At 39.8% G+C, this 18107-nt stretch overlaps 1 protein-coding gene across 3 annotated transcripts in view; it reads right to left on the bottom strand.

Moving 5' to 3' along the window:
- KIF13B (kinesin family member 13B) overlaps positions 1-18107 on the bottom strand; it is a 165768-nt gene that overhangs the window by 103784 nt on the left and 43877 nt on the right. For 2 of the 3 annotated variants that reach the window (XM_032470947.1, XM_032470946.1), the window contains exons 3-6: positions 7350-7362; positions 3353-3413; positions 1742-1834; positions 444-624 (exon numbers count right to left, since the gene is read on the bottom strand). In XM_032470947.1, coding sequence (XP_032326838.1) covers positions 444-624; positions 1742-1834; positions 3353-3413; positions 7350-7362 — 348 coding nt within the window. The remainder of the gene's footprint in view (positions 1-443; positions 625-1741; positions 1835-3352; positions 3414-7349; positions 7363-18107) is intronic. The other variant, XM_032470945.1, reaches the window with a different exon arrangement.

Raw genomic sequence — 18107 nt, 5'->3', positions numbered from 1 at the left:
AGTCCAGGTTTCATTATTTCTGATTATGCCTCTCCCTCACTTCACAGCCTGCAAACAAACAGATGAACTCCAATCAAAATTTCTTGGTTTAAAACAAAACAAAAAAAACCCTACTTCATTAAGTTACTTGGTTTCAGGGTAACTGGTATCCTTAACTGTTATTACATCTTTTTTGTTTGTGGCTTTGGATGTATCTAAAGAGGCAACATGACCCAAACACATACTGTTCAAACATGCTTCCCTGCCCCATCTCAGCTCCAAGTCCAAAAGCCTGGCACTGGCTGTAGGAAGCCATTTTATGTAATGAAATACAAATCATAAAGAAAATAATGAGGTAAATAACTCTCTACTAAGGTTCAGTGTGAAAAATTTCACGTAAGCCAATTTATTAAGTCTGTTTTAGTTCATAAAACCATAACATCAAAGTCTCAAAAGTCATTTACCCTTTGGGATCAAGAAGGTCTCTAACTTTTTCATTATAAATTTCCATATAGGACACTTCTACTTTAAAACTCTGCTCTTCATTTTCCTCTTTCTGGGTTCGTTCAAAGAGCCCACTGCAAAGTCTTGGGATTAATCCAGGTTGGTCTGCGGTGCCCATCATGGTGTAAGATTTTCCAGATCCTAAAAAATGGAAACCATCATCATCACTGTCTCCCCGAGAAGTTGAAATAAATAACCCTCTTTCCAGTGCTCATAATAAAACCCTAGCACTTAGCAAAATGCCCCCAATAAGAAATATACTCAAATACAATGATGTCACTAGTAAGTACAGAAGCTTTCCTATTGCACACATAAAAGTCAAAAGTATACATCCTTTAGGAAGAAAGCAAAAATCTTCTTTAACCGTCTTCATACTTTAAAAAGAAGTTCCCTAAAATGACAGAAAAAGTGTGAGATCTGAGTAGTGTTCTAAAACTGAACTGGGAAGATCCACATGATAAACACTACGTGCCTGTTCCCAACCACTCATCACAGTGCAGAAAACACGCATTACCCCTACGGGCCCCAGAGCAAACCCGCTCACTGCCACTGGCCTCCAGCAACAGTGTGCAAATCAGACTCATCTTCTTTTCCTAATACAAAATTATTTTCTCCGCTGTACCCCAAATACATATTCCTTAAAGAAAATTTCAAAAACATATGAAAATACAAAGGAAAAAATTAACTCACTCATAGTCCTAACTTAAGCATAACCCGTTCTCCTTTTTGTGATTTCGAAAACATACTTTCAATCATTCAAGCTGCTGCTTTGATCGCCTGACACTTGATCATTACCGTGACACCTAAAACTAACACAGCACTTCTAGCGTGCAAGGCCTTTTCTACAAGTTTTCACATGGTAACTTATTGTGACAAGCCTAAGGAAAGTCTTTAATTATTGATGTTTTACAGGTAAGGAAACTGAGGTGCCAGTTTCCCAGCTGCCTAGAAGCAGGGGCAGAGCTGGAGCTGGGCCGGCCAGGCTCAGAGTCCACGCTTATAACCACTGCCTTTGAAAATACCGTAAGTATTTTTCTGTGAAGAACAGTTTTCAGTTGGACAAGCTATACGAGATACCCTCATAGAAGTGACTACTCCGCTTTAAACAGATTTCTTTTCTGTTGACCACAGGGGTACAAAAGTCAAAACACTCTATCAGCCATAACTAATAAGATGGTAGCAGCAACACATATTCTTTTCGGTATTTTCTTTGTTTGGATCCTTAAAGCTTAAAAAAAATATATTATGTAACAGTTACCAGTCTGTCCATAAGCAAAGATACACGCATTGTAGCCGTCAAAAGCATTCTGAAGGATATTCTCCCCAAGGCACCTGAAAACATCATCTTGACCTGAAACAGAGAAAAAGGATGTTTTAAGCCAAAACTACACACGAACAATTAAAACAACAAACAAATCCCTCAAAAATGCACATTTTTTCAGCTTGTTTAATCTCCAAATGAGATTGTTAAATTTGATGAATTCTTCCAAAGGCTTATGTCTTTCAAGTTATTTTCAGTTAGCACATGACAGAAAATGAGTAATAAGGTCCTGATAACAGGAACTTGAATTAGTAAACACTGGTCAAAAATCCTCTGTAACGGAAAAAAACAGTGAAGTGCTAATTTTATAAACAATGATTATAAATACCTGAAATTTATACTTGGGACCTAGGTGGACCTGAATTTAACTACATACCACTCAGCCAATGCCTTATTCAGTGCGTACTAGAGTTTGAAGTAATCATATGTATCAATCCCCTCTCCTTCTCCTCAACAATAATGTTTAATTGCAGGGTCTACAATTCATAGCGGCCAAGAGAGGGAGGACAGACTTGGACATTTCTTCTAGCTTTCACTCATGGACATAAATAGCAAGATTAAATTCTCCTCTACAGGCTAAATTAAATACCTCAATAATCAAATGTGACCGTGACAAGTTATTCAGCCTCTTTGAGTCTTGAATATAATATGAAAGAACTGGCTGCTGTTGTATTTGTTATATTTTGAACACTATAAATAGCAGCCCATTATGCCTCACTTCCTAGTTAATTTACCAGATTAGTACACCATCATCACACTTTAGACACTGAAGCAATCCTTCAAGTCATCACTGGGCCAGGTGGCCCAAATGAACCTTAACTTTTGGAAACAGCTGTAATACTACTGTTTCTCATGATAAAAGCCAAGACAACATGACACTCAGTATTTAAGACACTGCTTAGAAACGAGTGTCACAAGCAATTAGGAATAAAGAAAATGTAACGCTGTCACTGTAGTCCTCAATTTGTCGTGATAAGAGGCTTGAGAAGAGAGTAAGTCATCACTGAGGAGGGTAAGAGAATAGAATCCCAGAGCAAATTTAGAGAGAATATGGCATCTCCCTCCCCATTAAAAAGAGAAAAGGAACACTGAAAGCTCAAGTGATTTATTCAAATTCAGAGACAGTCAAGGGTGAAGCTCAGTGCTGGAGCATCTGACTGCTGAGACAGTCAGGAGCGGAGCTTGGATTAAACTCGAAGTTTCCTTTCCTCCTTGGCCAGCATTCTCCTTTCTTTACACCAAGCTGCCTCTCTAGAGGACCACATCACAAACACTAAGGGGTCTAAGTGGCCAGTGCGTGCTGTGGTGCCATGTAAGGCCTAAGGATGTTATAACACCATGAGCCCTATTCATCCAATTTCATCATCTCATACCAACAACAGTGCACTGTGAATCTCCCATTTCCCAATCAATATAAAAACTTTAACAGCAAAGACTAGAGGAAGTTCTCTATATAGTTTCTAAAATTACACAAAATTCTACAATACTTCATAGGGAAAAAAAACCCTTTCTATATTATCAGTAGTTAATAGGATGCTGTATTCTTACCTGAATACTTTTCTCTGACAGATTCATCCATAGACCAGAAACAATGATCATATGCAAACACCTGTTGAAAAATACAGTATGTATTACTGTACTGTATACTTATAATGTTATTAACTATGTCATAGCATTGATAACATTGCTCGCAATAGTGAAATAAAAACAACTTACTGTCTTACAATGGAGGTTAAATTCTGTATGGTACAGACTCACAACAGACAAGTCAGCACCCTATAGATGATACGGATCTTTATTTCACATGGAAAACTCTTCACAATGTTAAGTGACAAAGGGGAGGTTACAAGACAATACGTACAATGAGACGGCTATTACACACGTACACACACAGTCACACATATCAGGTTCACTACTGCATGATGAGACGAGCGATATCTTTGTTTTCTTTATGTTTTTATGTATTCTCTATATCCTTAGTTTTCTCATCAAAGAAAAAGTTTTTTTTAAATGAAATGTAAAGATGATTACTATAGCATGCTGAAAAAGATTCCTTAAATAAATTATAACACAACCATGGTTTTTACAATGTAGCTTTAGACTGATAAGAAAATATTCATGTATTAATGTAAAAATTATAAAAGTCGGACCATGATCCCATATTTGTACAAAAATCTAAACACATAAAAAGTAGTTAGAATATACACTGGAAGTACTGGTAGTACTTAATGCTACTTGGTGGGATATGAAAATTATTTGTTTTGACCTTTTTAAGTTTACTACTTTCTAAAATACGTGGGGTTTTTTGGTTTGTTTTTTTGGCAATCTTTTAAAGTCCCTTTTACCTATTTAAAATTTTTTGATTTCACTATAATTTAGTGGATTTTAGGTGTAATTGTGTTTAAATTTATTTCAGCTTGCATTTCAAACTCTCCTACTTTGGGAGTCTGTTGCCTCCCTTCCCGATGACGGCTTTCCTCTCGTGCCTTTTTATAACGTTAGTTTGCAAGTACATCTGAATTGGGAGTTTGTATTTTCCAGTTTGTGTGATGGCTTGTTTTTCCCTCTCCCTTTGGCTACCTTTCACATGACTAGCTATGCTGCCGCTCCCAGCTACTGAAGCCCAGATCTGGGTCTTTCCAAAGCCCAATGTCTCTACTCCCTCCTATTTACACAGAAATTAGCTCAATGGTGGTGGCCAAAAACCCTTTTAAGCCTTTTTTCATGATGGAGCCTCACCCAAATTGGTTTTCACATGGTGAGCTTCTCCGGCCCTCGACCACACATCAGGGTCCCCCCTAGTCTGCAAGAGCTGAACTTCCAATCCCCTCTGAGAATCTGTATCTGATCTCAAGGGCCCAGGAAGCGCGCTGCTGCAGCCCCAGGTTGCCACTAGTCCCTGAAGTGACATGTTTATCAATACAGTGACATGATTTTAGTACTTTCAAATGTTTTGTCTGTCCCTGCTATGAGTTTCGAGTTGGCAGAAGAATGTTTCTATGTGAACTCACAAGGCTATATGGACCAGAGGCCTCAGAGTTAAATTTTTTTTAAAGGAAATTAGATTAGGATGGTAAATGAAGTATGCATGCCTATACCCACCTCCCATCTGAAATTCACTCAAAATAACAGAGGGATGGAGGGAAAGAGCCAAAAGGAGAAAGGAGAGGGGAAAGGAGAGCAAGTTTTTAAAAGCAAGACTGCTTATTTGTACCTGGACCAGAAACTACGAATGCCTGAAAGACAGCAGCAGTGAGACTGATGGGGGGGGGGGGGACCACAGGGAACTGCAGGGGGAGATGGCTGCAAAGCTAAGAGCAGGTGTGGAAGAGCACCAGGAGAACAGCTAAATGAGCCATCGGGGGCCCTGGGACAACCAACAGGATGACTGGTTAGAAACATCTTCAAAGCAAGGAAAGATCAGAACAGCCGTATCCCTGTGCAAAACTGTGGCAGGAGGCATCTGTCCCCTGGGATGGGGCAGTGATGGGGGAGCCAGGACAAAGGGGCATGAGAAGCCCAATGGCTGACAACCCCCATGAAGAGGCTGGAGCCTGGAGCCCGGAAGCTGCCCACCAGCCTCAGCACTGTGTTTTCCGTTACTAATCCTCAACATTTCCCCAAAGCTAAACGTGTATCTATCTATCAACGGTGGTGGCTCACTAGGTTAGCAATTCAACAACAGGGAGAGGAGGAAAAGAAGAAGATGGAAGGTGATCCCAATGGACTATGTATCAAAACTTCCAGTAGGGGCTGCTTTTCAAACTACATTTGTCAGCCACGGTGAGACTCTTTCAAGCAGGGTAAGATGAAGTAAAACGTGAAACTCAAATTAAGTTTCTTCTGTTCCAGCTTTCAACTCTCATCTCTCTTATCATTGTATTTGGTTCCGTTCTCACCAAGATGAAGCAGAAACCATCCTGATTCTCTGCCTGTAAGCTCAGCTCCTACTTCAACAGCCCCATCACCACCTGTGTGCGCTTACCTGCGATCAGGCTCTAAATGGCACTCCTCTCCCCGTGGCTACGGTCTTTCTTTTCTAAGTTTAGGGATTTTTAAATTTAGGGATTTCTTTAACAACTCGTTCTCAGTTCCAGTAGAGAAGCCATCATTAAAGTAACCGTAATGACAGCTGACACTACATGCGAGGCCCTGGGGTACAATGAAGTTAAGAACCCGGAGACCAGCAGGTGGGGGAGCTGGGACCTGAGCCCAGCCTCAGAATGGGGCCCATCACCACGAGGCTGGATTCGTTTTCTTCCCCAATTACGTGAAGGCGCCACAGCCTGGTACAAAGTTGGGAACCAGGAACACCTCGTTCTTACTTACTAACAATACTGAATGGCCCTCTTTAAATTTTAGCAGTTTTGTAAATTATCATAGGTATCTTCCAGCCACGGATTTCCTAAAGCAGAAAGCCCTTTTCTTCCTTAAATAAATACTTTTAAAGTTTTTTAAAAAGAAGGACTTTTTTCAAGTAACAGAAGAAATACACATTCATTATAACAAGTCAAATGACACAGAAGCATAAAATAAAAAATAAAGGTCTCCCATTCACCCACCATACTTCTCCCTAGAGGTAACCACCATGTTAATAATGTGGCTTTGGTCCCTCTATTTCTTATGTCAACACAACATTTTCTCTAAACATTAAGATACAGTTGAATTAAATAAAACATGAATAGTTTTTAAATAGTCATGTAAGGTTCCCTCACATCTTTACTGCAATCTCCAGCCTCTGCTCCATCAAAACAACACAAAAACAAAAATAACCCAGCATCTTTTCACAGAAAAGATAACACTAATAAAATTAGTTTTACATATATAAAGAAGTCAGTGCCATTATTAAACTATTTTTTTCAATCATTCAGAGTCCCAACAGCCAAGTCTATACATATTTTAAAAACAATAATAGAGAATGGAATTACAATTCAACCGCGGATTCTAAAACAAACCTTCAGGAATGTAGATAAAAATCTAAATTTCCTGCAAAGTTCCAGAGAATGATCAATTCAAAACACAGCCCTGTGCCCACTCCGGCACACCTATACTCCCTGGGACACACGGGAACTGGCTCACCGCACCAGAGGTTCTTTAGAACCTGGGCTCAAATCTAAGATGAAAGCACACTCCCCTGAGGAAGCTGTGGGCCAGGGCAGGTTTCCACTGGCCTGGGAACACGTCCCCAGCCATCCCAGAAGTGACATGGATAAGTCTGCCTAGTACGGTTCTGACCACAGTTTGGAACAACCAGTTTTGAGCCAATCCATGGCGAACAGCAGAGCACAAAAGGAATCTGTGTTGCAGTTGCTGGGAGACTGGCCAGAACTGGTCAAAGTACAAATACAGCTTTTCCATAAACCTCCAATCCCTCTTATGCCAATAAATGGCTTTGGATTTATGAATAGGCTGACAGCTTGCATTACATTTCTTTTTTTTTATAAAAGTGACAGAAAATATTTTTATTTTTAAGAAAATTACCAGTACTTCAAAAATATGCACATAAGATCTTTACAAGCATCACATAAGAAACCAAATCTCTTACCTTTGGCTGACTTCTGGGTTCCCAAAAGATGTCATCGATGACATGAAAGAAAAGAAAACATGGGTATAAAATTTTTTTGAGTTAGAAGATGCTTTTTGAAGGGTAAAATGATAATAAATATCGTGAAAATCTTTATGAAGAGTACAAAATATTAACTTTGAAATCAAATAGCAATTTGATTTAGAAATCTCTTAATAGACAGAGTACTAGTTACAGAAAGCTAACTTGTATCTCTCAGGGAGAAGAAAGATTACCTGAGCACTGGATAATTTTTAGATTCCTAACATTTCTGCCTTCTACATTTTGTTTGGCTTTGTATATAACTTGTAAATACAAAAAAAAAAAAAAAGAAATTCTTTGCTTTTTGTCATCTGACTTCACTTCCAAGAGTTTTCTCGCTTTGGCAAAGTAACAGCTTACTCTCTGTCTACATAGGACGTTCTACAAAAAATCAATTCTGTTCTAAGAAAAAAAGGTTAAAGGAACAACTAATTTTTTGCCAGTGAATGACTACTTACTGAATTACTCACTATTCCTCCATGCTGGCTCAGATGCTTCCAATCTCCCTCCTCTGAAAATGCCACTAGCTTACATCTCCTCAGGGTACAGGAATATAACTCAATCCAGTATAACTCCGAGATCATTTAAAACTTGGAGAAAAGTTATGGGTAAAGCACTAAGAACTCCCTTCACCCAAATTCACCAACTGTTAACACTGCCACAGCCACCATGTGAGGGTAAGTTAAAGACATGCCCCTTCACCCTAAACATTTCACTGTATAACTCCTAAAAAAAAATGATGTTCACTTACACAACCATAGGAACAACTGGTCCTTTCAAAATGCCAAGTCAAACCTGAAACTCCAAAGGAAACTATACATGGAAACGCTTCCTTTCAATTGTCTATATACATCTTGTGTCTCTGTCTCCCCAAATTTTCTTCTAAATGTTTTAGTTAAACTTAATAAATTTAACATTGTATCAAATGATTTCAGATAAGAGCAGTCAAACGCCAAGGAAAGCAGCAAATGAGTGGCACTCGCTCTACACATTTTGGAGTAACAGCCAGTGTGGCTAACATACAAAAGAAAGTAATTTCTCTGGAATAAGAGATATGGGGAAACTTCCCAACAAAAAGACTTGGAAAATACCAGTGGAGGTGACTGACACATGGTATCACCTTTTTGTAGGTCTTTACAAGCAAAACAGATTCTCATCAATTGCAGAAGGTTTGGTTATAAACCGAGCTGGAGGCTAAGCACAGAGCCAGCATACATGAAATGCCCATGCAAGGCCAGGTACCTTGCATGCTACTTCATTTAATTCTCACAATAACTCTAAAAGATGCTATTACTATTCCAGTTTCACAGATGAGAAACTTAAGGCTCAGAAGAGTTAAACAACCTAGGTTGTTCAAGACACAATAATAATCAGTGATGGATCTGGGATGCAAAAGTAGGTCTTCTGACTCCCAAGTCTGTGTTTTCTTCCCCTCCCACACTGGTCAAAACAGCCTCGTCAAGTTTCCCCTAGACTGAAGAATCTATGAGTCATACATTAACAACTGCTCCTGGTAACAGAAACATTTCCCAATGTATTAATTTCCTCCATTCTAATTATTACCCAATAAAAGGTTACCACTTGGCGCTTATGCCAGAGTAAGTTTACTTATTTATTATATTTATAAAAACTCCAGACTGTCTTTTCTGAGAGAAAAATCAGATATTTAGCATGATATTCAATTTTAAGTAAAATATTTTTATATAAAAATCAGCTCTTCCTTCCTAGAAGACAACCAACAAATGTAAAATTCAGTAACATATGATACATAGCAGAAGAATCCATGGGGCTAACTTGAATCCAGAACATGATAATAAAAACAGAAGAAACAAACCAGTAAATTAATTACAGAGCTAAGTTTCCAGCTAGGGATCCTGGTGGCTACAACAATAAAGCTCAAATAACCTACAGAGTTACTGGAAACCCGAAGATGTAATTACAGCTCTGTACAAAAATAAGTAAGTAAATTAATTAATTAAACAAAGCCTTTCAACATGTAGTTGCAATCCAACTCCACAGTGTCTCACTAGTCCAAAATCCCTTCTTTAGAAACCTCAGCTACCTAGATCACAGTGGGGATTCAGGAAGCAAAGAAAACCAGCTCCTGGACCAGTCAAAAGAGATGTCATAAAGTAGAAGCGGGAGAGTCTGAGTTTATGAGTTTGTTGTTACTGTTCCTTAACTTCAATTTGAACTTTCAGACTTACAAAAAGTTCCCAAAACAGTACGAAGAATTCCTTTGTACCCTTTACCCAGTTTCCCTAAATGTTAACATCTTACTATAACCATAGTTACAATGATCAAAACCAGGAAATCAACCATCTAACACAAGATTTATAAATACCTTAGAGCCAACCTTAAATTCGTGCCAACCGCCCTGCTGATGTCCTTTTTTTGGTCCAGGATCACACACTGCATGCAGGTGTCTTGCCTCCTCCAATTGAGGATGGTTTGTCTCTCATGACCTTGACACCTGAAGAGTACTTACTGGCCAGCTAGTCTGTAGAATGTCCCTCAGTCTGGGTTTGTCTACTGCCTCCTCATGACTAAATTCAGGTTATGCATTTTGGCAGCACCACAGAAGCAATGTTGTGCCCTTCTAAGTGCATCAGTACCAGAAGGCACAGGAGGAGATGCCCCAGACTCACTACTGACGATGGTAACTCCCATCACCTGGTTACAGCTGTAGCTCCCAGGTCCCTCCACTGTACATTACTAGTTTTCCCTCTGTAAGGCCATGGGAGACTTCAAGACCATGTAAATACCATGTCTCAACATACTTTCACCCACAGATTTCAGCATCCATTGATGAGTCTTGCCCACAACTATTACTGTTGCCCAAATGGTGATTATCTAGTTACTGAGATGTTAAAGGTTCAGGCAGATGTGCTTCTTAGGGAGAGGGCGGCTCGAGAAACAACAAATGATCTGGCTGCATATTTTGGATAGAACTGTTATCTACAAAGAAGCTGGTCACTTCCTTCTTCTTACTGACCTGGTTTAGGGGCTTGTGCTCACTCTTCATTTAAATAATAAATTACACCATAAAATTAAGTCAAATTATAGTCCCAATCTTTAGAATGCCACAATATGAAAAAGAAATTTAGTGATGATTTTATATAAATCGAAAATTATTATTACTACTTCTATGACAAAAACAAAATCGATAATGGTTCCAAAAATACACCAAAAGTATGTGAAAACCAAAGCCATGTCAGAATGATGAGTTATAAGTCAATTACTGCTGTAAACTACCAAAATCAAACATTATATCCAAATCTCACCACTTCTTTTAATTTTAAAGATTTAAGTTTCTGAAACTTTCACAATAAGAAATATCTGAAATCTGTTTTACCAAGATCCCACCGAAACCCGCTCTCTAATGGACAGGCTACATCACAAAGATTTTATTCTCACACGGCCATACTATGTCATGATACTGTTTCTTTTCCAGACCTAAGCTGGCAGCACCAGCAACCAAACAACATTCTGTGTGATGATCGTTATTTTTTCTCTGTCACCCCTCCCCCAATGTGCTTTTCCACAGAAGGAATAAAGCTGATCGGACTGAAAATTCAGACACTGATCAGACTCACAAAGGAAGTTTATCAATCTTTGCTTATCTAGCCAACTTTAAGAAGTACAAATATCACTAAAAGCCCCATCACTGTTTCCTGAACATTGGAATACTCCATTCAATTGTGAAGACTGAACTTTAAAAGCATCATTGATAGAGAATTCTGGAGAACAGCATTCCGGATGTAGAGAGGTTTAAAAACGCTCCACTGAAAGAATAAATCGAACAACTAGAAATACGCAGCCTGGACCAGGGAAGACTAAAAAGCCAGGATGCCATCCTCGGTAGGATCTACTGAACAAAGTTAAAAGGGTTCTCTCTTTCACGTAAGAATAACTAGCGCTGTGTTAAGACACAACCAGCCCCCGTTAGGGGTATTACCTGAAGAGAGAACAGAAAAGCATCCGATGAGGGTGCTGAGGAAGCAAAGAGCAGTTACACTGGATTACTTGTATACCTCTTATTTACAACACTTGCACAACATTGTTTACAATGGGAAAGCAGACATTAAGCGTTCAACAAGTTCTATTTCAATATTTCTATCAGGGACACTTGCAGATGGCTGGTACCTCAGAGGTAACACATTTCCAGGGTCACCTCCCACGTCACAGCCTTGGAAGAGTCCCCCCCTGCAGCAGGCCCGCGTACTTCCCGCATTCCACACGCCCACACTCAGATAGCACCACTCCCTTTAACAACTCTACTTGTTCAGGCCCTATTTATGTGGGAAAATCTCTGATCAAATTCTGTCTCCCTCAAGAATCCTTCCACAAGAGCCCTAGCCAAAAGTGAGTTTTCCCTCCCTCAATTCCTATAAGTCAAAACTCTCTCTATGGCTCACGTATTACCTATCATTGTCACGTGGTACAAACTTTTTAAGTATATATGGGTCATCTCTTCAGCTAGACTATAAGCTTCTGAAGGACAGAGTGTGTCGTTCAGCATTTATCAGCATCCAACACGAGGATTTTGCTTCTTCAGCAAGTGTTCCCTAAGCTCTCTAGGTGGCCTGGTCCCTCCCTCGATCTCAACCACATCTTGCCCCGTCTGCCTTGCGCCCTCGCTGGCCTCATTCTAACTGGCCCAGTGTCCACAGTTTCCAGTCTCGGAGCTTTCATACATGATTTTTTTCCTGCCTTGAAATCTTGAGGTTACCTCCTATTCATCTGTCATTCTCAATTTAATTTCTCTATATGTATCTTTTATAACTATTCAGTCTAAATTAGGCACTTATTAGATAAACAACAAGGTCCTACTGTATAACATTCAATATCTTGTAATAACCTATAATGAAAAAGAGTATGAAAAAGAATATATCCATGTATAAGTGGCTCAGTATGCTGGATACAGAAACTAACACAACAATGTAAATCAGCTGTTCTTCGATTAAAAAATATAAGTAAGGTCTCTTACATTGATCTCAATCACAGTATTCCTGATAGAATAAAAACATTTCCACCACTACCTCTGCTCTCTAAGATTATCCCCAAAACAATAAAGCAAATGAGAAACAAATACAAATTCCATCTTCAGTGAAACTAGGAGATAATTATAAATGAAATATACTACATGAAGACAGAAAATGCATCCACAGAAGGCAAGAAAAGATCAGAAATGAGTGGCACTGGGTATCCCAGAAGGTAGGGAAGAGGGGGCCTGAAAAAAGTGGAAGAACATTCAGGTCACTATCGCTAATATATGGTTTGTGGAGAAACTTCTTTAAATCAAGAGAAAAGGCAGTGTGACAATTCTCTCTTCCACCTACGCAAACTCCAATTGGTTGAAAATAGAGAGATGTACAAAGGATACAGTCACTGAACTACAACAGGCATATTTCACAATCACAAAACTTTAGAAATGTGAAAACCCTGGTTTGTAAATTTCATAATTTCCGATTGCTGTATGTTGAGAGAGCATCATTCAAACCATGTACTATTAACTCAGTCATTTGCAGTCAACCTGCTGCTTCTTATCTGTCAAATACACAAGCAGAGTAAGTTTTAATTCACTGTCCATTTTCACTAAATGGAAGTTTAAATCTGGCCAAAGAATTAAATCAATATTCATTCATTTGTGGGGTTTGTTTGTAAAATGTATTTCACAAGCTATGTTAACAGTAATAACACATTCACTTTAAATTACATGTTAAAATAGCCTCAAGGTAATATACAAAGATAAGATTATTGAAATACTCTTAGATTCCAAGCAAAGAAAACCCTTTCAATTTTTACTTCTCTCAGTATTTGTGCTTATCTCTGGTTTTTAAATTTCATGAACATATTTCTCCCATTTTCTTAAGGGATTAGTGATTAGATTTGTCTGGAAAAATTTTTCACCGAGTATGAAATTAACTAACTCTCCAGTCCCCTCACCCTTTCTAGAACCAGACCCACACTTCAGTGTCCAAACCAGAGGTCATACACTCAAGGTTCACAGACCCAACATAGCCCACAGCTGTACTGTTTAATCCTCACGGTACAGTCCAAAAGCAGAAAAGCAGATTTCACATTAGAATTCTCTTGAAAATTCAGAAGGTCTGGAAACACAAGGCCTACGTTCCCACACAGACACCAGCTAGATCTGAACAACTGTTGTCTTCTACAAGGATCTGCAGGCAGGCAGGCAGGCAGGCAGGCAGCCAAGGTTTAAATTCCTACTATCAAGAAAGAAAGCAGAACAGCGTTGGTTCTCTTCATACTCAAAGAAAACAAACTCACAAATCCACACCAATAGAGAGAAGATGTCCAAATGTAATCCTCAAAACCTAACCTAGAGCGCCACCACCACCACATCAGGACTACACTCCAGATCTACAGATTCTCCCCACGTAGTGAACAATATGACCCCCTTCACTAGCCCAAACCTGACCCTGGCTATCAAATCCTGAAAAGGAATCCTAAACTCAAATGTCACCTGGAGCAGTAAAGTCATTAGAATTAGTATCTGTGAGATAGAATTAAAGCTAACGCCCCTGCCGTCACTATGAGCAGTGGCAGGTCTACAATTCAGACTTAAACTGGAAAGCCGAGGGGCTTCACAGGGAAACGGCAAGCACACACCCATTCCCGCACGCTCAAGGATGTTAGATCCCGTCATTACTATGATTTTGATTCATGATGCAATGTTAACTTGGGGCTGCAGTCAGCTAGCAGGTTCAGAAAAACTAAAATTTCTAACTCAATACCATAATTACTTCCCAAACTCATTGCTTAGGGAAGATTACCTTATCTTCCTTAAGTGGCAACTGAATTTCCACACATTCCCCAGCTAAATACTTCATTACTTACAAGGGTATAAACTGCTTAGTTAACTAACTGAAGATTGCTGTTTTTATCCCTTTCCTGAGACATGGTTTTCATCTTTGAAATGTCTCTCAACCTATCCCCTCCTTCCTTCTCACATTCACTCTTTCATTCAGCAATATTTACTGAGTACCTACTATAAGTCAGATGCTAATCTCGGTACTACAGAAATTGCACTGAATAAATCAGACAAAAATACTAGCCCTCTAAGACCTTAAATTCTATTACAATAGAATAAATGAATGAATGAAAGCATAATATAATAAGTGCTATGGAGAAAAAAAAATTGGGGGAGGGGAGTACAGAGTGCAGCTAGGATCGGGTGGTCAGAAGCTTCAGGAACAGCGTCTGCACAGAGGCCCACGGGAAGTAACGGGGTGGGCCACGTGGACCACCACAGCCACACCGAGGCCCCTCTCCCCACCTCCCTCCCGGTCTACCTGCGACGTGGTACTACCTGCTCTCACTGCCTCCCGTCTCTTCTCCACAACTCTTCACTCATCCAGGATGTATCTAAACCACAGAACTGAGCAGGTCATAATCCTGCCTAAAACCCTCACTCCCTACAAGATAAAAGTCCAACTCTGTAGGCAAGAAAGATCTTCACGATATCACCTCTTTCCACCTCTCCAGCCCCACCATCCTACAACTCCTCCCCTGATACCTCGGCTTCACACATATTTGACCGTGTCATGCCCTGCAGCCTGGTGACTTCTGTACTTTCAGTCACCTGTGTACCTCTTCCACTTTTCAGACTAGTGATTAAAAAACAAGTTACCTTCGAAGTCCCTTTTCAGGACTCTAAGTCCCTCACGTCTTCTTTTCTAAAAAGTATTATAAGTGCACTGCTCCTCCCTGACCGCGAGCACACGGCAGTCTGACCCTCCTTCCCTTCCCCGGTGGATGACGGGGGCGTTCTCCGCAGGGCCTGCTGGAATCTTCTGTGAGGTGATGAGCTGTCTAAATTGTTCAGCTGTTGAGTTACCTCCTGATTTACACTATCCTCAGGGTCTCTCTGACTCCCGACACTCAGCCAAAAAATCTTTTACTGTTAGATATATATAGTAATACACTTTTTTAATCAGGTTAGAATTCCATCTATTAACTATTCAGAATACATTTGACTCAAAAGCAAAAAATGCTTCCAGAAATAGAACAGAGCAGAAACCACGCTTCTCTTGAGACAAGGCCTAGAGACTCAATATTGTAACTGGAATGTTACGTTACAGACCAGAAGAGTTCGGCTCATCTGCTTCCAATGATTTTATAGTTTGGGGGGTAGTTTGAGGTGATGGCTTACTAGAAGCCAACAGTTGTTGTTTGAAGAAATGAAAAGAAACATCAACTCAGAAAAGCACAGTATCCTAGGGCCATTTACCGTAGGGGCAATGAGCCCTGGGCAAGTTTTCATTTCAACATTTACCATGAAATTGCAGAATAAGGGCATCAAGGTCCTCACCATCGAGGAGCTGACAATCTAGCAAAGCCAGGTATTTAACCCATTAGAATATCTTGTATTTGCAATTTATCAAAGAGACTCTAAGCCATTCTCTTCCACTGACTCCCGTGGAGGGGGGGGGTAAGGGAAATAAGATATATTTCAGAAAACTCTATGTAAAAATCAGTTGAAATGATAAAAGTTCAACCTTTTTTGATGTTTAATGATCTCATTTCTCAGTACCATCAAATACTGATTCATCCAAGGTATCATCTCCCCTGAAACTGTTTAAAAATGCTGCTGTTTAAACACACCTATATATATATACTTAATAACAACGACCCCTAAGGTACAGGGAAGAATACAGTAGTCAAAAATTCTCATGAACAAAATACTGTATTACTTTTTTAAAATATTGTATTACAGTAACAAAATGATGAGATTGCTACAGGTGCATATAAATAAGTGAGATCTTTGGTCCACAGGTGAGCCTCAGTGGGTCTATGAATTCCTAAATTTTTTTCCCCCTGGCAGAGGAGCTATAGCTTTCAGATTCTCAAGAGTCTACAGATCCAGGAAGGTTTAAGAAAACGGTGCTGCAGAGAATTTCCCTAAGAGCTATGGAGCTTCATGTCCTACCCAGTGTTGGTCTTGAGAGACTGAATATACAAGTGGACAATGGCCAGACTGCAACACTAGATGATCCCAAGCAGGATATAACTTGTAAGATACCTTATGCTGCTTCTGTTCCCTCACTTCTAATCATCAGGACGTGGCACAAACTTTGGGCAGGTATCTGTCTAGATGGCGAGCCACATGTCCACTCTGGGAACTAGCTGGTAGGGCTGAAAAGAACCCAAGGTTAGCACTTAAAGCATCACTCATCCACCCTGTGAGAGCTAGGAAGCAGTGGGATCAGTAAGCAGTGAACTACAGTGGGTCAAGGAATGAAAGAGAAGTGTAATTAAGACAGGTATTATATATTTGAAAGTTGCTAAAAGAGCAGATCTTAAAAGTTCTCACCACAAGAAAAAGAAATCTGTAACTATGTATGGTGATGTAGTTTTAACTAGACTTACTGTGGTCTTATTTTGCAATATATACAAATATCAAATCATTGTGTTGTACACCTGAAATTAATATAATGTTATATGTCAATTATATCTCAATTTTTTAAAAGAGGGCTTTTCCCCCCATCCTCAAGGGGATGGAACCTAAAAATAAAAGTTCACAGAGTTATCATTCATTATACTTTTTTTTCTTTAAACTGCCAGGAAAACTTGAATTCCAGGTACCTTTCCAGGGCACAAAGCCACTCCTGTCAAGCCAACCATCCCCCCCTCATACACAGAGGGCTATGTACTTAAGTGTTTCTCGTAGGGGACACAGCACAGAAGTTTGTTCTGGACCTTTCAGGTGAGGTCACACCCGAACACACACAACACGACTTTCTTCTAGCCTCACTGCTCAAAATAATGACTTCCAGAAAACACCACTGCCCGGCCCGAAATGCATAGGCCTCCATTTTGTTTAGTTTGATGGAAACAAAAAATGTGTGGCAGGTTAATATTTCTTTCAAATTATTGAGAACTGAAAAGGAAATATTTGGTCGTAAGATACTTATTAAAATGAATTCCTGAGATCGTTTCTTACCATGGTGATTCAAAATAAAATAACGTGAATGGCCTTTTCCTTTGTCCTTTCCCTTTAATTTCTTGCCAAATTTATTTAACCCCTCTTTCGAACGGGGAATATAGAAGAAGAGTCTTTTGGAAAGTTTTCATCAACATATGAGGTATAAGTAGAGTACAAATATTTCAGAATAAAAGTATTAATTTTTGTTTGCCCTCCAGCAATTTACATACATACTAAATGCCGCTGGAGGAAGAGCTGTAGCAGGTGGTCAGACTACCAGGCCAGGGTAGACCAGCTGTATGTCTGCGTACTTCACATATGCACCTGGCCCAGAGGCACCGGGGTGGGGGTGGGGGTGGGGGGAGGCACAGCCCCTGCCACAACGGCGGCCGAGCACTAAAGGGGCCCAAGCAAATGAAGGGGCTCAAAGACAAAGGTGCCATTTGCTTTTCACAAGGCTGCAGCAGTTCAGAGGGATGCCTGTTTCTAACTGGTCTGGCCAGAGGGGCCACCTTCTCCTAATTTGCACAAAAGCACCATTTGCTTTACGTATCTAAGAGCACAATGACTTCCGATTACTGTTTGCTAGAGGATCAGCAAAAAATGTCTCCTCAATAGTCAACAGTTAATAATACGTCCAAAACTCTAGCCATGACAGGAAAAACTGGTTCTAGCTCTCATGCCGTAAACAAAAAATCCTTGACAAAAGATACGTAGCCAATGTTTTCAGACAATGGATAACAGGC

Source organism: Camelus ferus, chromosome 31, assembly GCF_009834535.1.
Source record: "Camelus ferus isolate YT-003-E chromosome 31, BCGSAC_Cfer_1.0, whole genome shotgun sequence".
NCBI lineage: Eukaryota > Metazoa > Chordata > Mammalia > Artiodactyla > Camelidae > Camelus > Camelus ferus.
The sequence above is the reverse complement of the archived record's forward strand: the minus strand, read 5'-3'. Positions and strand labels throughout refer to the sequence as shown.